Below are 23,740 nucleotides of genomic sequence, written 5' to 3' on the forward strand. Positions count from 1 at the left end.
TGATCTTTTTCAGCATTGTTCTTCACATTCAAAGTGTTGCCCCTGTTCACACTTGGGAGCTTCTCAGTGCAACCAGAGTCATATTTTATTAGCGACAGGGCAGCTAATCATGGAACTGGAAACCATCATTTTTTGCCAGTGGCATCGATTGTGTCTGATATTTAACTTCAATTGTGCAGTTAATCTGTCTTTTAATCTGTAGTTCCACATTACTTAAAAATAAGAAAACCACCGGTGAATAGTAAAACATGTCACTCAACAATCGAACAGTATATTACTAACATGGAGGGCACAAAATTAAGTATTTAAATATGTTACAGTAAGTACAGTAATTTATTCAAGGTTTTATGGATGAATAAATTGAACCAATACAATTCATTCCTACTACAATATGAGTTGTTCTTACGAGGGATCCAAAGAAAAAGTCTCAAAATCAGGGCACACGGTTGCTTCCTTTAAACAAACAAACCCATGGACTTTGTGGCTGCATAGACCAAATACTAATGAAATAATCTGTAACTATGCTTTTTTATGAATCTGTCCTCACTTCTAGCATTAACCAACATGCACTGAGTTTATATCAAAATGTAATGTAATGTAATATCATTTTTTAAGATTCATTAATTCTTCTTTTATACTAAATTAAGCCTGTGGTCACAAAGGAATATTGTTTTGAGAATGAATAAAATTAAAAAACGCCCCCGTTAAAATCAATATTTTTGGTACACACACATGGGTGAGACACATGTAGAAACTGTATCAGAGACGGTCGTTCTGGACTATTATTAGTCATTAACTTAGTGAAATCTAGTATAAGCTGGAAGTGGTTTTAGTACATTTCCAGATACAATATATCGGTGCCACTTTCTAAAAAGGCACCCTTTATAAAGGGTTAGTCATTAGTTTCAAGTTAAATATTAGGATTCACACAATAACTACAGAGAAGCAGTCGTCAATGAATATCTTTGGTCTCAGGCTCCCTCCAACAATGCTAATTAAATATGTAGAAAAATGAATTACACAAGTTAAAAACAAAATGAGAATCTAGGAAAAAATAATAAATAATAAAATAAAGGAAATAGATCTTTGGTAGTCAGTAATTGAAAATGTAAACAGGAATGTAGTAAATGTATATGCATAATGAGTAGCTTGTACAATATATATATATATATATATATATATATATATATATATATATATATATATATATATATATATATATATATATATATATATCATATATATATGACAGTGTCAAGTGATGAGCTCAGTAGCTCAAGAATAATTCAAATAAGAACTTCTGGGTTGCCAGGTTATGGATGGTGGACTGGTATTCATCTTACTCAAGCCTTACACTTGTTTTATCTTTTTTCTTTATCATTTCGAGCCAATGTTCTTCATTAGACTTAGTTATATAAACAGAGACACTATCTTTAAATGCACATACTGTGGTCATATAATGATCCCAGTGAGACATAAAACCTCACAGGTAACATACAAATGCATGTTAAGAAAAACAAATATTATAGTATACATATTATACACAGAAATCTAGGTAACGTCAAGCCAGTAGCTGTCACACCTTCTATGTGGCTAGATCTAGATAGACGCGGCTCTATATTTGAAATAGAATTTCTCTAAAACCTATAGGAACAGTAATCTACAATTTCCAGCAGACGGACACACAAAGGAGGGGCAAACATATGCATCTAGAGTCAACCACCTACACAAATCATAGTTCCAATCACAGTGAGCACTGAGTAGCCCAGATAACATCAACCAACAACACCATAATGATTTAATCAAGTACCTAGATTCTCTTTGTTGCCCGTTCGATATCAACAACATCACAGGAATGGTCTGAAACTAAAATCCTCATTCAGACCTCTTGGTGTGAGACCCTGCGTAACATAGTTCTCTCCTAGGGAAGAGCATTTATACACTGCTTACAGCTAAACATGGTATACAATCCAGCTATTAAGAGAAACAATGCAACCTCATCATGTTCCACTATAAACTCAAAACTATTTCTGCGATTACTAATATGCATCAACATTTGTCAAACAAGTGTAAAACAAAATAAGTTTGCTTCCATTATTTTTTAACAATCTCACAACCCAAAAGATGTTCTTATTACTGACTTACAACTTGACAATGGGAAATACAGCATTTATTAAGTGCCAAGTATTTATATCTGTGCAGGATGTCTCAGCTATTCAGTCTCAATATAACCTGACTGATTGGAACTATGGAAAGTTTCAGAGTCCAGTGATAAAACAGGCGGTTTAGAATCCAACACAACAAAAAGTATTTAGTACTTATACAGTACCTGTATTTACTTATTTCTTATCCAGACATGTACTTTGGTTCTCTCTTTGATCTTAAATAAAGCAAGAGTGTGTGTTTATGTATACATTTGCATGCCTGGAAGTGTAATTACACACACACACTCACTGTAACATGTAAAACAGGTCAAGCTTGGCCAAACATGACTTCCAATAGCAAAATAAAGTGCAAAGGTAGCACCACCCTCTCTACAAAATCCTCCTCAATCGGTAGAGACACCTCTGGCTGGAGGAACAGGGCAGACAGACAGCAGGTAAAGGAAAGGAAGATACCATGGCAACTCCTTCAGATCAGGTAACCATTCATTATGTCATACACACCTTCAGTCAGCAATCAGGCAAAACCTTGGTGCCTTATCCTGACCTTCTCCACCTAGTCTGCTTAATGTGGGTGTGATTTTTGACCAATCCGTGAGTTTTGATGTTCACATTATGACGCTGACTCGATCATGTTTCTTTCACCTAACAAACACAGCCAAACCTAGGTCTTTTGTGTAGAGAAATTAAATGGAGATGCTAATCCATGCTTTTATCTCATCACCTTTTGGACTACTGTAATTCTCTTTTTATCTGCCTTGAAAAACTTCTTTACACCGTTTACAAACTGTCTACAATGCTGCTGCTAGGCTTTTAACACAATCTGACAGATGGTCACATATTACACATATTTAAACCTTGTTTATTTTAGAATTAATTTACAAATGTGTAAACTGTGCTTACTTGCTTGCACATAACAACAAAAAGTTCTAAAACACAAAACAAAACATTTTATTTTTGAACTATAAGAGGATACCTTACTGTAAATGAGTCAGCACTGGATTTATCTCATTTTTGAGGTGAACGACCACGGGGCCAACTGTGGTCTGTCAAACAAAGTGTTCATTTCTCATAAAAATATAAAAACATTTCTAAATCATGAACTTTTGTCAAACTCTGATGCTGTCAACGTACAGTATAGTATAATGATTTTGTCCGTGCAAATTAATTTATTGATTTCAAGTTTCTGTACTTGCGGATAACTAGTTATCACATTAAGACTTCTGTTTTGGATCCTTTTGGAGAAATCTAACAACATAAATTTGCATATTTTTCATTTCTCCTGCATCAAACCCTAATTCATTAATTCAAATGTAAACTTGTGATGTCATATTGCCACCTTACTAATACATTACAGGCATTAATATAACAACCAATCAGGGACCAGTCCCACATTAAATGATGTTAGTACATGTAACACTCATAGAAAATTCTGCAAACTCTTAATAAATATCTGTCAAAGGTAACAGATAAACCTAAATGAAGAAGTGCTGAACAAATATCCCAGGGCTCATGCACACAGGTGACACAGACTGCAAACAGACCGAAGACCAAACTCTAAAAAGAAAGAAGAAAAAGAGAATGCTAAACAACGCATACATCAAATAAAGTCAATGAGCAGTTTAAAATACCAGCAAAATATATACTTATGGCACAAAACACCTGTTTATATCAATGGCAACTGCTGAACTGCTACATGTCAGTAATGTGTCCCTTTGTGTGTGCAGAATGTGGAGTTTGTGCGAACAGGCTACGGCAAGAACACAGTGAAGGTGCTGGTGATCAGAAGAGAGGGCAGCCACCACTTCATCATCGAGCTGAAAGCTGACGTCGAGCTCACACTTAAATCACGGAAGGATTATCTAACTGGAGACAACTCAGACATCATCCCAACCGACACCATCAAGAACACCGTCCATGGCCTGGCCAAGCTCAAGGGGGTAGGTCACCATCCTCCACACTGTACATTACACCTCGTCCACTTTCTACTCATCACAACACTTCTATCACTCCAATGACAACAATGTTTATACATAGAAAGCAATGGAGGGCAGTGAGGACCAGAAGGGTGTTAGAGACCTTACTGTCCACTCTGCAAGTGAAATTAATTGTATAATAAGTAACTGAGATAGGAATAGCGTTGGACTGCTGTCATCATTTATTGATATAAAAGTCCAAACCCCTGATTGTGGATTTTATATACAAAATATCAATAGGCTTTTAGAGGCCTGAGTTCTCTGAAAGTAGTGAAGGAAAAGAAAGTGGGGAAAAAAAATCTTAGCAGGGTACATTCATTAAGGTCATGTAACATGTTATATGTTACAAGGACCATTTAGGACCATTAAGTAGATTGGAAGCCAGTGAAAGGAGGCTAAAACTGGAGTTATATGGTCAAATGTTCATGGCCCTTCAGAATCAGTGCTGCAGTGTTTTGAACAAGCTGGAGAAATGGAGAACTTCAACAGCATTCATGAAAACATACAGTTCTTGTATATTCCCTTATTGCGCCTTTTAAAGGTACATTTTTATATACTTAATGCATTTCATGTATAACATTTTTTAATATTAAAGGGATCCTCCTTGTGTTAAACTGGGAGACTCCTATTATGGTCATTCTTTTACCTCACTATACTGACACAAGTGACCCATGAAGTCTGCATTTCCTTTATGTAGAGATTTTTTGGAAATGGTTTGATTTACTCTGCTTTTTATGCTACACTCATCTGTTCAGGTGAAGACCATCGAGCAGTTCTCTCTGGATATCTGTCTTCATTTCCTGACCTCCTTCAACCATGTGCTGAGGGCCAAAGTTTACATGGAGGAGGCTCCATGGAGAAGGTTGGAGAAGGTAAAACACAGGGTTCAGTGATCAGTCCTAGACATGAGAGTTTGCCTTTTTGATGGCAGACATGTTCCTTGACATACTTTGACAAATAGTCTTTTTCACCCTTTTTTCACACTACATCTGCCATGTGTGTCCATCACTGAAACTATCTAAGCTACACCATGAATTAAGTACCACTTAAATTCAACCACGATTATCACCCAGTTTGTCACTGTCATTTGTTTTCTCAGAATGGGGTAGAGCATGCTCATGCATTCATCTATAGCCCAGAAGCATGTCGCTTCTGTGATGTTGAACAGAATCTCAATGGTAAGCAAATACACACACATACACACACATACACAATGAAGTTGAGAATGTATTTGTTTGTTTTTTTGTGTTTTTAAGAGGTGTTAAAAATCCTCCTAGGAACTGGAAGGAGTTCAAACTTTTTATAGGTCCTCTTTGGTTTGGATGTGGTTTCAATACTATTGACTGAGGGATCTAAAACTATAGCTAAGCCCTTGGCGTTGCTGCATATCACTGATGCTGCTGATGACAGGCTTGTCATGGGCTCATGGGTCATTTTGTACTTTATAGTCTAGTGTGAGGCCTATTGTCACGTGTCTGTTCTGTTCAACGGTACACACTGTCAAAATGTTTCCTGATGTTTCTGATTACTCACCAACTCCACGCTCCAGGCATCCCAGTGGTTCACAGTGGGGTGAAGAACATGACGGTGCTAAAAACCACCCAGTCTGGTTTTGAGGGTTTCCACCGAGACCGCTTCACAACTCTGCAAGAGACCAAGGACAGGTGTTTCTGCACCTCTGTCTATGCTAGGTGGCGCTACAACAAGAGTCATGATATTGACTTTGATGCTACATGGTAATTATCTGTGAAAATACAGATGGAGTCTATAACTTTATCTTCCAGAGGAGGAAAACGTTTTTTTGAATTCTGAACATAAAAAAAATTAGGAAAATCTCTGTTCAAATGAATGTTCAAAATGTATATTTAAAAAACCTAAAAGAGAAATTACACACTTTCTACATTTAATGAGCATCACATCACCGTCCTCATAGGAAGTGTGTGAAGGAGACGATTATTGAGAAGTTTGCTGGCCCCTACGACCGTGGAGAGTTCTCACCCTCTGTGCAGAAGACCCTTTATGAAACACAGGTTCTGACCCTGGAAAGAGTTCCTGAGGTAAATCCACGTTTTAGATCATACGATTTATATCACATCTCCAGGTAAAATCTGTTGCAAGGAAATAAAACTGAAACTAAAAATGTTTACAGTACATGCACAAACCAACTTGTCAGCCACACACACACGTCTTTACAAATACTGTATGGCTGATTACTTTTGCACACACGTTTACACAGCATTGCATGTTACAGTTGAGGGAAAGAATTCTTTAGGTGCATTGTTTGTGTAACATCTAATAAAACAGTTTGAAGTTAAATATTATGCAACATGCTAATTAAGCTCATTCAGAAAAACACAGGCTGTTAAGTATTGTTGTTGTTTTTTTAGGTTGATGAAATAGAGATAGTCATGCCCAACCAGCATTACATCACCATAGACATGACAAAAATGGGCCTCACCAACAAAGATGAAGTAAGTTCTGTTATTACAACTACCAAGTTTTTTAGTCATGAAATTATTCGGTTACTGACCTGTATTTTTCCCCTCACAGGTTCTTCTTGCCTTGGATAACCCTTCGGGTAACATCACAGGGACAGTGCGCAGGAAACAGCAAGCCAAGCTGTGAAGGCACCTACACGTCCAGGAAATGCTGCTGCTGTGATCTACATATCAATCTGAATAAGTTACTTAATAGAAAAATCTATCTAATAACGTGCCAAAAATCTAGAGAACAAAAATTACCTTTAAATATTTTGTCAGAATTACAACTACAACTCAAGATTTCCTCAAATATGATTCAAGCTTTTGATGTAAGTAAATAAAATGAAATAAAACAAATGAATTAATACACTATTATTTTGTGAGAAAAGAGCACCATTTATTGCAAATCTTTGATTCAGATATTCAAACTCCAGTGTTATGTTGCACATATACATTGGTCATACACACTTCAATACAGTTGTCTGTGCGACAATTCTGAAAGCACCACAGGTGGGAACATAAGAATATATACACATAAATATTTTGATATCAAGAGCCTCTGGCCTATATAAGGTAGGTGTGCAGGGACAATGAGGCTTTCGGTTGGCTCTTTGTGTCTGGGATAACAAAATGCTTCATTGTTACATGCTAAGGATGTTTCATGGACTTGGCTGCACAGTTTAGAGCATAAAAACAGATTTTAGGGCAAAACTGTATGCACCAGAATCATTCATTTTCTGCATGTATCAAAGTGTTCAGGTACGACAACATACACTGTTTTAAACTATATATAATCTTATATACAAATACTTTTTTTTTTAAACCAACATGGGTTAATTCACTCTGCACATAAACACACATATACGTACACACTTAAATGTGTACACACGCACAGTATTTGCCCCAAATTTCCTTCTTTTAAATAAAACACACAAAAGTAAAATACATATCTCAAGCATAGCTGAAAGGGTAAACAGCTGAGTGAACTCCACGTGCCACCCATTTTTGGGGTCCACACTTATAAAAACATACAACATTCAAATCCTGTTAAGGTGCCACTGTGGCCAGAGGAGTCTTTGTGAAGTGGCAGCTAACCTGGGGTCTCCTGACACGATGATTGTCATTGTTTGGGACGGCCTGCAGTGCTACGAGGCGTTGCTCTTCAGGTGTTGAGTTTGCAGCGGCTTCACGTGATACTCATAGATTTTCAGTGCAGGGCCGAGCTTTATTGACAGCCCTGTCAGGACATCGTTACGGGTCATCAGAAGCAGGGACTTGCCATCGATTTCCTGTCAGGTGGAGAGAGAAATATTTGACCAACATCCTAGTTTGTTTTCATCACGTGATGGGAATTTTGAGCAGGTAGAGCACTCCAACCTGATCCTGGAAAGCTGTGGCTTGCTCCTCGAACCCTGTTGCTTTGAAGTAATTGACGACATCGGCGACCCCCCAGTTGGCAGGGTCCGGCAGCTGGCCGTTCTCCACTGGGCTGTGGGGTCACAGTAAATGCATTCATTTTAATGTGCATGCACACTTAACTTAACTTAAGAACAGTTTCATGTTCTTCCAAATCTTTCAATAAAAAATGTCCTTCACTTGTTGTAAACGATACCTTTTGGTGTCAACAGAGCCATTTGCCTTGTCTTCCATGCCGGCTGAAAAAAGAAGAAAAAAAGGAGAATAAATAAAAACTAATAATTATTAAATCAAATTCCATTCATTCTGAAACAAGCTGACAACTCAGCAAACTCTACCTTTTGACGAAGATCTTGAAATGTGGTTCAAAGCTCCAGGAAAAACTAGTAAGTAGACCTTGACTTAAGATGAACTGTCAAACTAAATTACTATTTCCAACCTTCCACGTTCACTGTATATTCTGCAGCTGCTTGTTATGGTTGTTAATTGAAACTATGACACAATTTGAGTAAAATATTCAAGTTCAAGATCGATTGAGTAGTTTTCAATGGTTTGTGCATCATTTTTTACACATATTTCTGTCTTAAGAAACCTTCAAAGAGATTAAACGATTTGGCAATAATAAATTAGACAATCAACAGAAAATAGATGACAGATAATCAATTAACGGTTTAAGTAAATTATTATTGTCTGGTTCCCGCTTCTCAAAAGTGAAGGATTTGCTGTTTTTCGCGGTTCAATTTCATTGTAAACTGAACATCTTTGGGTTTTGGTCAGACAAAACACGTCACCTTGGACATTTTACGATATTTTCGAACGTTTAAAAGACTAAACAATTAAACTTTTTCTTTTTACTACATTTAACCAATGATAAAACTATTTATTAGTTGCTGCCCTACAAAAGAGACAACACAACATGTAGCAACTTAAAACAAATGGTCTCAATAATCCCCACAAATTGTACATAAAATAACTTCATAGACAGGTAAAACTTGTTTTCCATAGGTTTTACACAAGCACGAAATACACTGTGCAGTTTGAGTAAAATACTCAAATTCAAGATAATGTTTTACAACTTATGTAATTTAAGTTTTGTGCATAATTTTACACACATTTAGCTGTAATTCAGACTGGCGTGTTCGTTTAAAAAAAAAAAAAAGTCTATGAGTTAATTTAGTTTAGTTTAAACAGTGCTTGGTGTCACAAAACATGAGTTCATGATGAAGCTACCAACTGAGGGGCTAACTTACAGCAGTAATTTAAATTGGCTTATAAGCTTCTTTATAACACGAACTGTGGTTTATTTCAAACAGAAGCCATGTTGTGGTTGGACTACCGGTGATTAAGGAAACCTGTGCTGTCATTGAGCTTTAATATACAAAGTAATTTAGCCATAGTAGGCTAAGTGAGTCTCTTACGATCTGTAACGTTGCAGTAATTTTTCATCAGATGTCTTCTCTCGGAGAACTTAATGGGTTGAAAGCTCAAACACCATTATTGTTTCTCTTTCGCAGTCTGGCATTCACTGGACGTCTTCACTGCAATAACAGTAAAATAGTATAGTTGTTAGAACAGTAAGAAAAAAAAAAGTATAACCAAAACACAGCTAAAGACCAGATGCAGTGTGCGAAAATGATGACCCGAAACTCACGTTGTTAACGTTAGCTGGATAAAAAAATAGCAAAATAACGTTAACGTTACATACAACATGAAATTGCCTTAATTGACACACACATAAATAACGTTTAAAAGAGCAATTAAGTACGGCACAGTATAGAAATAACGGTGCGCGAAATGACGACAGCTAATATTTAATCGCTGCCTCTTCGTATTTCATATTAAGCTAGCTAACGTTAAAAGGGATAGTTACGTTAGCTGGGTTTGCTAATACAAAATGTAACAGTTACCTTATTAAAGATAATTCCTGTTCGACAACCACAGTTCGTCCGAGCTATACGCGTATTTTGGATAACAAAAAGTGTTCTAATCACTGAGATGTATTGCACATTAATAAAAGGCGATATTCATCTAATAAAATCAACATTTAATCAAGTAAAGGCAACTAGCCCTTCTTCATCGGTTTAGCTTCCTTCGCCCACGGCAGCAGAGAATCATGGGAACTGCAGTTTTTCTTAGTTTTAACGCAAGCGTTTGTAGTTCAGCATGATCAACCACCTGCTTAAGTACACCACTGTAATTACGACACATAAAGCAATATTTATCCTCACACTGAATACAAACAATTCTAGTTTTTTTAATAAAAAGAATTTATTATAGTGACATATCTTTTGTTACATAAAAACTGCTACAGCAAAGTATATTCCCCTTGCAAACACAAGTAAATATGGGTGGGAAAAACGTGTTAGCCTTCTAAATGATGTGCAAAATATCCCACAAACGAAATACAGACACATTTCAGATAATTGATCCCATACTGGCATGTGTGACTAGCTACGAAGAACTCATAAATTGATTGAAAAGTGCCATCATTTACATCAAATATGACAAACATTACACACATGGGGGATAAATGACACATAAGAAGAGCTGTGGATTTCCTACATATTTTTATGGGAAGATTTACACACAGGCAGTTTGGATTGAAACATGCAAAATTCCCTTTTTTTTTCTTTTTTTAAGTTTGTCCAAATAAAAAAAAAGTCATAGATTCTGCAATTACATTCTGTTCAACCTTCAAATTGGGAAAATCATGTTGGATCCCGTTAAATAATTAATTAATTAATTTCCTAAGAAAATAAATCAAACTTAAAAAGGTTAAGAGAAAGAATAAGTTAAAATAAGCTTTAAATAGGCATAAGAGGCATCAATGTGTATTAACTGTTGTAAATATTTTCATTTCTATAAATGTTTTATTTCTCGAAAGGGCAAATGAAAAAAAAAAAAAAACTGGTGCAAATAAATAATCCAATATATTCACTGTTTAACATTTTAGTGAAAAAAAACTGTTGGTGTCTCCTTATATATAATAAGAACTATGCAAATTTAAACATTTAAAATGTAATTTCGTTAGACATCGCTAATATAAATAAAAATTGCATAAAAAACACTTGTGCCGTTTGAAATGAAATCAGGGCTAAATAAAATGTCACATTGTGTGCTCAATATATGAAAAAAAAAGTTTCAATTCAGGCATAGCCAATATCAATATAGAGTATCAGTACCTTAAAAAAAAGCATTCAGTCACCAAACCTTTTTCACATTTGGTTGTCTAAGATTGTTGAACTTGATTAAATTGCATTGTTCTCATCTACAAACACTTGAGCACCATGTCAAATAATGATCAAAACTTCAGAAGACTTCAGAGGTGTTACATTGAAAGACTGTCAACAATTCATTATTGTTTCCAACAAGATGTGAAATGTAAAACTTTGATTTCCCCACAACCCTGAGTGTCCGACCTACAAAAATGACCTCAAACTCTGACCTCCCCATGGACGGCAGAGACAAACTTCCCTTGAGGGAATCAAAGGATCACAGAAGCTATCAGGTCTTTTCTGACATCTGGAAGTTCAACAAGTGGACACCTTGGCCTTGTAGGTATTGAACCTTTGACATACAGATTCTATGATCACCTGTTAAATACACGTAGACCTGTCACGCCAGTGAGGAGTTTGCGGAGGCAGGGACTACATTTCAGCAGCAAGGACAGGCTATGTGTCAGAATTCACAGGAAATGAATGGCGCTCAGTATAGAAAATCCCTCATAAAACCTATATTTTTCTTGAGGGGAGAACATATGTATTAAATATGTGTAGACAATAACTTAACAGGAGTGATTTACAATGACAAAAGGAAAATGTTCTTCAAAAGTCAGACTCTTGACCTTATTCCCTTTGAAAATTTGTAACAAGACACATTTTTTCCATTCTCTAACTTACCTGACTGAGCAATGTTGCAAGGAAGAATGAGCAAATACTGCTCCATCACAGTGTACAAATTGGTTAAAAAATGATTCAAAGAAACTACAAGCTATAGTTGAGGTAAGTATATGTTTCAACCAAGTGGTGACCAAGATGAATGAATACTTTAAGGGTATGATATTTCAATTATCGGTTATTATTTCAATGGTTTAGTTTTGTTTTAGTAGGATTACGCAGAGGAATATGTCACTCAGATAAAAATTGCCTATCTAATACATCAATGTACCAGGCTATGAAACAATTTAAAGGTGTTCAAAACACAAAAAAAAATATGATAACACTTAAGGGCACTATTAGCTTGATGTGACACTGCTGTACAAACGTAACAAACATGCAAAAGTAAAAATGAAAATAAAACATGGCAGTTACACAATTCTTCCGAGTGCTCTGCTAAAGCACAATTTAAAAACAAAATCGAAAAGCAACCACGAATGGACAAAATATGTCTATGTGACCAACACTGCTTTGCATTCACAAAAACATACTCTCAAGAAGATCTAACAGACTGACCTTACAGCGATTGAAAAATCGCTGTAAAAATGTGAATGCACTTCATACATTCCTGGCCCTACCAAAGACGGATGACCTGTTTTGTGGAGTGATGTACTCAAACCCCTCAGTTTTCCTTCCTTTTGAAACATAGTTGTACCTGAAAAATATATCATCTCATTCCTTTCATTTAATACCATACCTAGTCTGAGGTGTGACCAGATATGGATAAAACAATGCTACAATTAAATTAATACAGCACTAATTGACAAGTTTCTGCTCCATAATAACACTTGTCACTGTTAATCCATATCTTCAAAAGCTGAATGCCTAAAAATCAGAAACTTCAAGAAGTAATCAGTGTTGCTTTCCCTCCACTTAACACCAGTTTCTTTGTTTTTGAATTTTGGTCATGCTTTCACAAAAAGTGAAACAAGCGTTTGGAAAAAAAAAATGTCCCATATACGTATATTTCCTATATGCACAAAAACACGGTTCTAGGTCTTAAGGACACAAGATTGATAAATAATGGTTAATGGTAAAGTCTTCATGATTTACGAATAATAAACTGAACCCTAAAACACACTCAGGTATGGGACAGACGACAGATAACTGGCAGAACTTATGTCATGTTACAAAATCAAACCCAAAAAAATCCCTTCTATTTTCCCAAAGCTTAAATCACAATATGTGCAATGCCAGCTAATACAATCAATCACTCTTTGTGCCATTCAAAAATGGGCATAATATCAGTTGTCGTGTTGCTTTTCAAATAATTATTTAAATTGAAATGAGGAGGAGGGAGGCTATTCAAAAGTGGCAAACATAAAAAAACAAGATGAGAACGTGGTCTAGTATTTTTGTGTTGCAGCACGAGGAGTGTCTGCATAATGTGCCTGTGTATAGGTTAGTGCTAACTGCACGCAGGATCATGGCAAGAAGGACCTCATTCAGCTGTGTGGAATGAAGGAACGAGGCGTTTGTTTTGAACACGTGACGGCCTCAGTTCCACCTCAACCCTCAGGAGAGTGCAAATATACCAAAACATGTGAGCCCTGATGGGACTCTGGCCGACTCACTAGAAATCAGCAAACTCTTTTGCACACTTTTCCGTTTGTGAGACATGAATGTCCTCCTCTTCGTAGTCGTCAAAGTTACTCGTGTCTCCTGGGCCTCTGCACTTTGGCAAGAAGGGGGCTTCGACCTAAGAACACAGAAGAAAATAAGGTATTGTTTTCTGAGGTTTAATTTAAATATGCCAAACAAAGGCTGGTGTTTAAAATACTTGTGCTTATTATTATTATTATTATTATTATTATTATTATTATTATTATTATTATTATTATTATCCATTCAATAATTTTATATCTGCTATATCTAGGAATGTTCTGATCAATTGGTTGCAAATTGATATTCTTTACAAATGTCTTAATCGGTGCTATAATTCACTCGCAATTAGAAAATACATGAGGCAAATAGTGTTTGTTACTGTGCAATTTATCATCGCTGCTAACAGTGAATGTGAAAAAAATTTACCAAAAAAGGGGCACCTCTCAACCATCACCTCATGACAGAGTCACCTCATGTCTTCATTATTGTGGTAAATTTACTAAGAACTAAATGTCAGTGTCATTGCATGTTTCCAGATGCAGAATTATGTTATGACACAAAGAATACATACCTTTCTCTCGTAGATGGCAATCCAGTCTGTTATGGAGAACCACTTGTGGTTTTTTATGTCATTCACACCATTCTTCAGGTTACCAAATCTCTTTGTCAGGTCTACCTGGAGCAGGTTTCTCAGCAGATCCTTCAGGTCAGAGCTAAAGTGAGATGGAAATCGTACCTACAGAAGCGAAAAGGGAACTCTGGATTACCAAGATACCTGTGCTGTTCACCCATTTAACATAACATGCTTGGTAACAATACATAAAGAGCAACAAGAAACACTGGAGAAACAATGTCAAGTTGAGGCTTTTGGTTGAAAGGCAAGCAGAGGCATGACAATTCATTCAAATATTTAAACTCTGAGACTTTGCGTGTGACTTTCTCTTCATACCTTGCCAGACACAATCTTTTCGTAGATCTGGATAGGCTGATCAGCAAAAAAGGGTGGGTAACCAGCAGCCATTTCATAGACAAGAACTCCAAGTGCCCACCAATCCACAGCTTTGTTGTAGCCCTTGAAGAGTCAGAAACAGAATCTGTAGGTTGGTTTCTTGGCTCAACCTTAACTATGCAAAACTACCTTGGATAATGACTGGTAATGACAGCCAGACAGGCTTGAGACACACAGAACAGTCAGATACCGTATACATACAGGTGACGCATTTCTTGTGTTGTCTCTGCACTTAACTTTCATTTGTGGGATTTTACATTGATGTTGCTTTCACATCCGACCAGTTTGGTCCGTTTTAACCGAACCCAGGAGTGTTTCGTGGGGTAATATGGTTCGACTGTGGAGTGAACGCTCATTCATACTCTGGTGCGGACCAAAGAACCAAACTCTGGTCCGCTTGAAAATGGGGGTCTCGGTTTGCCTCCAAGTGTATTTACTAGCCTGCAATTTTAACCTTGCACACAATTTACGGACTTTTACATGATTTAAAGGATGATAACTTTCAGATCCATAACCAATATGGCCATACATCGCTTGTCGTTTGTGTGACAACACATCATAATGCCTCTCTCATCAGGGTCCGCCCTCCCCTTTGCTCGCTGTCTTGTCAGCTGCACATATTGTTGTAAAATATTAGAAACACTAAAGCAAAACCAGAAAACCCAAGACATGATAAATTTGTCGTCGCTCCATTATTTCTGAGACCAGGAAATGTCGGTGAGTTTCACTTGGATATTCAGTCCAATAAACAAGCGACCGTTTCGACCTTATGATATTTGTTTACAATATTTGGTGCGTTTGACAAAGTGCAGTCTGAACGCAAACTGGACCAAATGAAAAATCTGCAACTTCACCCCCGAATCGCACAGAGTCTACCGAACTATAGGTGTGAAAGTGCCCTTACATTATATGACTGGTGTAGTTATTATATCCCTTTAACCCCCAATTTAAAGGATAAAAAGTATTTGGACAACTTAGCAAGATCCTTTGCCTTCAATGACAGCAGACCATTATCTTCTCTGGTGGCGATCTTTCGGGCCTATACTTCAGCCAGCTTCAATTCTTGCTTGTTTCAAAGATTGTTCTATTTGTGAAGTGAACCGTGTTCAGTTGGACTGAACACAAACTTATTGTTTGTCTTGTCAACTCACCATTTGTCTTGTCTATATGTTAATGATCATGGTACTGCAGCACTGTCATAAAATTTGGTTTACTGTGCATAAAAATGGCTACAATTCCTAACATTTTTCTTAAAATATGAATGTGAAAACCCTTTGAAAAGGTGAACGTCGTGGCCGTGTTGGCTCAGTGGGTAGATCAGGCGCACATATATTGAGAGATTTATGCCTCTAAAAATAATCTTAAAAAAATAAAAAAGGTGAACGTCAGACACCTCATTGTCATTGTTACCTTCGTCAAGGAGGTTAAGTTTTCTATTGGTTTGTTTGTGGTTTGTTTGTTTGTCTGTCAGCAAGAGAATGGAAAAACTCCTGGCTATATTTTCATGAAACTTGGTGGAAGGGTGTAGTATGGGCCAAAGAAGAACCCATTACATTTTGGAGCAGATCCGAATCACAGGGTAGATACACTAATTATTTTTCACTTTCGTTAAAAATGCAAGATAGGGCATTTGTGCTGCATTCATGTGGTGTCGGAATAATTGGAAAAGATTTTTGGGACTGGGAAAATTCACACTGCATTAAAATTGTGAGATAGGGCATGGTCTTGCCTGAGGTCCACGCTCTCCGAGTGCCCTTCTAGTTTCATCTGAAATCCATTGTGCTTGAGTTACTGTTTTAATACGTTCTAACTGTACTGTAATAACATATATGTGGGCTGTATTGGGTATGAAGGGATTACCTTGCTGAGGATGATCTCTGGAGCCAGGTACTCAGGAGTTCCACACAATGTCCAGGTCCTGCCTTTTACTCTTTTGGCAAAGCCAAAGTCTGTGACCTGAAGAAAGAACAATAGGAGCATGATAAGAAAAGTAACTACGTAAGGGCAAAGTTAACACGTACTACACTTCAGACCCATGGCTATCAACAGAAGCCTACATCTCTTTATCAGGTTGTTGTTTTTTTTGTTTTTTTACTTGGCTCAAACCAACTAAATGTGTTAATTTGTTTTTTTTTGTATTATCTGTCTTTAGACAGAACTTACTCGATGACGGATACCTTTCCATTCAGTTTACTTTTCTATTATAAACTTTACATAGATTGTGTACCTGGATATACCCATGTTGATCTATGAGCAGGTTTTCAGGCTTCAGGTCTCTGTAGATGAGGTCTAAAGAGTGAAGGTACTCAAAGGTGAGTACTATCTGAGCTGCATAAAATCTTGCATGATTTTCACTGAAAGAAGGGAGGGTGGACAGTCAGACATTGGTGCAATATATGAACACGCGTCTCTTCTGAGTGAAGGCGCAAACTCAATTATTCATTGGAAAGCCGCCTCAAAATGCTGTCTGTCTCAAACTATTTCATCCATGACATTGTCGGACAACAGTGAGCGGAGTGAAAACTGTACAGCTATTAGTAGATGATTCAGCACTCAAAATAAAATAATTAAAATGTACACTATACCTGAACCTTCCGATACGTCTGAGGTGTGAGAACATCTCTCCACCGGGCACATACTCCATCACCATGTAGAGGTTTGAGTTGTCCTGTTAATCAAAATAAACTTCAACTGATCACATTCAATGATAAGTGCTCTTCAGGCAGTGAAATAAAACATCCCAATCAGATTAAATGATGCTACATTATGGGGGGCGTCTACTCTGTTGCGGTTGTTTTGAGATTAACTGTACCAACGGTAGCACTGTGACAGGTGAACACGAAAGGTCTGTTATGTCAGCATTAGGATTCCTTAGTGAAACATAAAAACACTGATAATGTGGTAACCATGTCGTTGGTTACCAGCAGTTTGTAGTTGGTGCCAGCGTTTACCTTGAAAGCGTACTCCAATCTGACGAGGAAGGGGAAAGAGACCGCCTGTAGTATTCTCTTCTCATTTAGTGTGTGTTCTATCTGCTTCAACTTCACCACCTGAAAACATAATAAGGCACAATATTAGTACTAATGTATATTTAGCATAGCATGTTCTTGATAACTGAGTATGTGTGCCTGTTACATAACTTCCAGAATTCAACGTAAACCAAAGCCACAAAAAGGTTTTTTCATGATTTCTGAGAGCTATGCCTGATTCATTTTTAATATTAGCCCAATTATGACCGATCACAAGCATAGCATTATTTTTTTACATCTTGTGTCTGTCCTCCTCTCCAGTCAGCTGCTGTCTTCCATTAATTTCAGTAAGGTGTGAAAAGCAACTTGCAAAGACTTAAAGCTTAATCCATCCGAGTTAACATCATGTTCGGTTTTATTTTTGTCGGGTGTAGCATGGTTTATGTCTACCAGTCTGGTGCATTCATGAGTTAGTGGGAAGCTCGGACATACAAGACTTAAAAGTCAAGCGTTCAACGCCAGCATTGCCCCACAAGCCATATTGTCAAAAAATCTAGGTCAGAAGACGAACAATAAGCAAATAGCAGTCATCACGAAAAGAAATAATTTGCTAGGTCCTTGGTTTAAAAAGACTGTCAGACATGAACTCAATCCACAGTTTCAACTGCATTACCAAATACCTGGCCATGACAGTTGCTGTGATCAATTACCTTCTTCTTGCAAGTCTCTGCAAATGAATTTGCGTACTGTACTAAAATATTTAAAAATGGAAAACAATGGCTACCTCTAAGGCAGTAATAAAAGATTCAAAAACCTGTAAATGCATGGCATGCTTTGGGAAATGGTCAACAGCGATGTGAAATGCACATTATTAGACGTAGCGTGTGGGATACAAAAATGCAAAAACACAGAAAATCCTTTAAGACCCCTGTGATGAACTAATAAAAGGGCGGCATACAAAGTGTGAAGAAGAAAAGTGAGCAGAGATACATGGTAATAAGTAAAGTCATTCAGCAGTACAGCTTAAAAACTGAAAGTCAGACAGATTTGACCTCTTAAGTCAACTGTGTGAAATTCAAGGGAACAGTGCTACATGAGCAATGCACTGAGGACACGCTAACCTCCTCCTACGACTCTCACATCAGTATTTAAAGATCGAAACTCTCATGTGAAGTGCCTCTGAGGTTTTCAACGATAACATGCTGGCAGTGCACGAGAGGAAGCGTTCCATTTCCTTTTTACGAGATGCACAGCATTTATGTAGTTACAGCATTTGTCAAGCATGCAGGAGTTTGCTTTCCACAGACGACCCTGATCTACCCTGAGTTCTTATGGAGATGGGTAAACAGTGCTTTTTTTAAAAGCATACACTTACTTTTTGTTTGTCCAAGATCTTCATGGCGTAGAACTGATTTGTTTCTTTATGTTTGACAAGCATAACTCGACCGAATGAGCCAGTCCCCAGAGTCTTGAACCTATCAAAGTCATCCAGGCCAGTTGTGCTCTGAGGAAACATTATAATTGATAGTGAAGACAGCAAACTAATGATTGGACTGCTTACATTTCTGCTTGTAAGTTTGGTGTAATTGCAGCTCTTATAGATGCAACTGGTATGACATTTTGCCTCCATTAAGCTCAGAGTAAAAACACATAAGCTAGGTAGAGATGTTTTTACAATAAAAGCCTCTTAGTGGCACAGTACAATTACGCAATCAGCTAGCTTTCAGGCCAATCAGATCTGAACCAGGAAGTAGCTAGGCACTATCAAACAAAATGTCTATCATTTTGCCTCTTAAAAGCGAGTTAAGGGAAAATTTAAGTTAGAATTCTATTCACAGGGAACGACTTACCTGTGGTGGACACTCCCATTTTCTTAAAAAATCTTCTTTGGCTTTAGCTAAGAACTCTTTCACTATAAAAAAGAGACAGAAGTGTGATTTTACAATTAGCAATTTGGTACTCACACAAGGTCAGTTAGCATGTTGAGGGAAATAAAAAAGTGTCGTAGTTTAACGTGTTTCAGGAAAATAAACAAAGGCTATTCACATGTTTGAGAATAAAAAATGCATTTTTAAGGTCAGGCAAATGTCAAGTACTGGGGATGCAGGATTACAGTACCTGACAAAACAGCAAAAAAAATACCTCTTTAACAAAACTCAAAACCACACGTCAAAGGAGGAATTTTTAATTAATAAAGTGATGCAAAGAGCTCATGTGGACTTTACAGAATTTGCCAAATCAAAGACAAGCTATTCTGCATCCCTTTCAGGAGTAGGTGGGAGTAAAGGGGGGGGGAGGCAGTAATACTGGGCAGAGAAGAAAGAGAAAATGCACAACATAACGGAGGAGGCTACAGTGCAGGCATTAGAAAGACATTGTGAAAGTCACAGCAGACATGAGATGTCCAAAGTCACAGAGTCGTGGCAGGTAACTAATGTCTAGTTGGTGGTGCACTTGGTATGCTGTCGCTGATTGAAATGCATACCTGGCATTGAAGGACTATGTAGAACTGTATGTTAACAGACTATCCTAATTAACCTCAATCTTAGTAATATTTAGATGTCGCATAATACAAGCCTGGTAGGCCTAAACTGCAGAATAAACCTCTCTGTGACTTAGGATGGCTCATGGAAAAATGAGCATACCAAAAGTCTCTACAGTTCACCAAGGGTTTGCAGGAACATTCACCCACATGGATGGAAATGATGGCGAAGAGAAAGAGAGGAAGAAACATTTATGAAGTGCATAAAACAAGAACATTTTGAGATTCAAGTGGTTTAAATGCAACACACAACAAAATGACACTGAAAAAGACAAGGTGAGGCATCCCTATGATCGAAGTTAAACCTGATTCAAATATTCTACATAGAAACAAGAAGATTATTTTGGTTGGAAGACGTATTTCTTTAATTGTCTATGAAAACTGTAGGTTAAAGCAACAGCCAGGGGATTTTAGTTCTTTACAACAAAGTTGAAATGGGTTTAATTCTTCACAGTAGGTAGTCTTTATCTAAGTGTAATATTTAGGAGGGTTTCACTATCCTATACTGAACAAAATACTGTTAAACTACAAACAACTGTCACAAAGACTATAAAACAGTGGTTGAAAAGGCATTATAAAAAGCACACAGAAAACACACACACACACACACACACACACACACACACACACACACACACACACACACACACACACACACACACACACACACACACACACACACACACACACACACACACACACACACACACACACACACACACACACACACACACACACACACACACACACACACACACACACGACAGAACAGAGATATTAACATGATGCAAGCACCACAAATGACCTACTCTACAAAGCTGCTTTTACTGTTGTCTCTGGTGGATCAAGAATGTGGGCAAGTTTTAGGAGACCTGACAAAATAATGAACAACCATGTACATGGAAAAAAAAAACATAATCAAACTTAAAGGTTGATTTAACCTATTAAAAGACTTGTAGGGTATAATACGCCACTTGGTTCATTTTATAAGCTTCATCTAAATCAGTTTTCTTACAAACAAGACTTACAAATGCAAGCTGAGACTCGTCCTGCTCGAGCCGCAGATGGTGGCAGACATATTTTAAGTGTAAAAGCAACACGCCACACTTACTGAATTTATCCCACATGATGGTGAACTCAGAGATAAGAGGAACCTCACTCTCTTGTCCTCTCTGCTCTTGGCTACTCTTACGACATCTATGGAAAAGGCGGCTGGCGAAGGATTGGTCCTTTCCCTGGGCCATTTCGAGACAAATGTCTTGGATGTGCGAGTGAAAAGACTCACAGGCGAACTAACTTTTTTCAGACTGAAGACCAATGAGTGATACGAACTTCCTGTATGCAGCCGAGTTTACTGCAATGCCTGGCTAACCACAAAAAAAATAAGCTTCCTGTTCAAGTACTCTGCATCAGTTCAACAGCCAACTGCATGTCTACTTTTTCTATCTGGTGTGGAAAACGCATATTAGTCTCCAATGCAAACGGTGACGTTGTTTTGACAAAGGTATCCACCGTAAGCAAAGTACACAATATGGCCAGCCTCTAAAGGTTATGTCAAAAACATTTCACAGCTGTAGTGCATTCAGAGTGCTGATAAGGAAACTGTAACACCCACTGACTGACTAAGAGAAAAGTTATCTCCAGGTTATCGTGCTCTCTGGTGGTAAAGTGTAACAATGCAGTCCTTCAATGAGCTTTCCCCTATGCTTAAAATCACTCTAAGGAACTGACCCTCATGCTGCATTTTTTTTTAAAGCCAGTGTACGAGAAATGTGGGTTTATTTTGGAGTTACAGCAGTTCGGTCCTCTCTGGATAATTAAATATCTAGAATAAAAACAAAATCACCAATAACGTTTCTGTGGCTTGCTGTTTACGCAAGTGTTATTTTACACAACCCTTAACACCTCCCTGCAGAAACTACAGGTGGCTTAAGTCACACGGCTGTGAGACTGTATGGACTACTGCCAATCAAAAAGCAGGTCGAGATCAGTGCTCTCCAGACAGACAGTTTAGTGGATTAGTTTGGTCATTACTGACGAATGCACACTAAACACAAGAGAGTGCCCTCTGGCTACTGCTTTCAAGCGATTGATGGAGCACTTCAGATTGCAAAATTATTTTTAACAAATGCAATTTGACTAGGACGGGAGCTACCTTTCCTTGATTGTATAGCATCAACACAACACTGTAAGTGACTTATATATATATATATATATATATATATATATATATATAACATTTTAATTTACAGTAAACCTGTTGAGAGGTGAGTTCACACATCAGTGTTAACCATGTTGGATAGAAAATGTTGCAGGCCATTTTGCAGCCCCAGACACCGAAACAACTTGTTTATCCTAAGCCTGGTGTAACCACATCAGCAGCCATGGTCAACTTGTCTGTTTTCAGGTACTTGTTGTTGGCAGTGACTAGGCCTTGTACTGCAGCTTTAATAGAAACCAGTGTTTGCTGATGTTATCTGGCTCCAGGCAGCTGATATCAGCTCTTTGGAAATGAAATATAGTGCCTTGATGACTTCAGTTAACGTTACAGTGTGAAAATAAGAAAATCTTTTTCATTTAGTTGAGGCAAGGATCTCTCTTTGCATTCACTGCTGTGATAAATCTCCAACAGGATGGCGAGGACCTCTGTCATCTGCACAAATGTCACTTTCAGTAATTAGCTGGCTGCATCATCTGTGGCACTGTTTCCAAGTGAGATGAGCAAACAGACACCATTACGAGGAAGCCAACACACCTTGTAAACTGCCCTACCAAAGATGGTTCTTCTCTGCAGCCCATATTACTGTACTGTCTGCTAACACTGGACAACAACTGCTAAAGGCTGCTCTCCACAGACGTTATGATAAGCAAGCTCACGCTGTACAATTGCTAACAGGCTAGCTGGATGGTTTTCAGGAACTTACCGCTTTCTTGCTCATTGCCTTTCTTGGCAGTTGCTGCGTTTCCCATCGTAGAAAGACAGGGCGATGCACAGCTGGCTAGGAGCGATGATGGTGGCGGTTAGCTAACAGGGTCCTCCGTTAGCTAGCTAACAAATTTCAGCTTTCAGCTTGTGCTAGCTGGTTGGCTAACAACAACATCAATGTCTTCTCTTTGTGTACAGAACCTCGACGTGCTCTGCTAACCGCCCTGTTGATCTTTATTTACAATGTCCTTTGTCGTTTAAGTATGCCTCCGCTGGAATGAAAACATGATCCAGACTTTTCACCTCTGCCTGCTGTCGTTTTGTGCTGCGTTCACGTCATATGGGAATACCCACAGAACAGACTTGATGGGTGAAATGTTGCTTTTAAATGCCGATCGGAAATCGTAGGTTTCTCTGGCTTTTAATTTTAATTATGCTTAACCGATTTTCTTTCCTTCTTATGTAGCCTCTATATGTGTGTATATCATGTGTATGTATATCCTATACATATATATACATGTGTGTGTGTATATGTGTATACATATATATTTTTTTCTTCTGATTATTTGACTTCAAGGGTTTCAATTTGTGTCTCAACTTGTTTCAACATGAATCATATTGTATTTCCACTATATCTATGTACAGTATACTGTATATGTGTGTGTTTTATGCTTGTATACATACTGTATGTTTTTGTCATTGTGAAGCACTTTGGTTTGC

At 37.6% G+C, this 23,740-nt stretch overlaps 3 protein-coding genes across 4 annotated transcripts; 1 reads left to right on the forward strand and 2 right to left on the reverse strand.

The window, feature by feature from the left end:
* Positions 1–2,582: 2,582 nt before the first annotated feature.
* Positions 2,583–6,990, forward strand: uox (urate oxidase). The gene is made up of 8 exons (XM_028587479.1): positions 2,583–2,640; positions 3,890–4,102; positions 4,894–5,010; positions 5,238–5,316; positions 5,688–5,874; positions 6,072–6,195; positions 6,526–6,609; positions 6,689–6,990. Exons 1-8 carry the CDS (start codon positions 2,620–2,622, stop codon positions 6,761–6,763), a joined length of 900 nt encoding a protein of 299 aa, XP_028443280.1. The 5' UTR covers positions 2,583–2,619; the 3' UTR covers positions 6,764–6,990.
* Positions 6,991–7,003: 13 nt separating this feature from the next.
* On the reverse strand, positions 7,004–10,144 carry samd13 (sterile alpha motif domain containing 13). The gene is made up of 5 exons (XM_028587480.1): positions 9,942–10,144; positions 9,453–9,572; positions 8,231–8,273; positions 7,996–8,107; positions 7,004–7,907 (listed from the first exon to the last, which is right to left on the reverse strand). Exons 2-5 carry the CDS (start codon positions 9,478–9,480, stop codon positions 7,764–7,766), a joined length of 327 nt encoding a protein of 108 aa, XP_028443281.1. The 5' UTR covers positions 9,481–9,572; positions 9,942–10,144; the 3' UTR covers positions 7,004–7,763.
* A 146-nt stretch (positions 10,145–10,290) lies between these two features.
* On the reverse strand, positions 10,291–23,359 carry prkacba (protein kinase, cAMP-dependent, catalytic, beta a). 2 transcript variants are annotated; one of them, XM_028587673.1, is made up of 10 exons: positions 23,019–23,359; positions 19,403–19,464; positions 18,928–19,056; positions 17,535–17,633; positions 17,169–17,251; positions 16,811–16,937; positions 16,444–16,539; positions 14,524–14,646; positions 14,146–14,310; positions 10,291–13,668 (listed from the first exon to the last, which is right to left on the reverse strand). In XM_028587673.1, exons 1-10 carry the CDS (start codon positions 23,062–23,064, stop codon positions 13,543–13,545), a joined length of 1,056 nt encoding a protein of 351 aa, XP_028443474.1. In that variant the 5' UTR covers positions 23,065–23,359; the 3' UTR covers positions 10,291–13,542. The 2 variants fall into 2 exon arrangements, with proteins under 2 accessions (XP_028443474.1, XP_028443473.1); XM_028587672.1 differs by lacking the exon at positions 23,019–23,359 and adding an exon at positions 21,206–21,519.
* Positions 23,360–23,740: the final 381 nt, after the last annotated feature.

The sequence above is a fragment of the Perca flavescens genome, chromosome 9, assembly GCF_004354835.1.
Source record: "Perca flavescens isolate YP-PL-M2 chromosome 9, PFLA_1.0, whole genome shotgun sequence".
Lineage (NCBI taxonomy): Eukaryota > Metazoa > Chordata > Actinopteri > Perciformes > Percidae > Perca > Perca flavescens.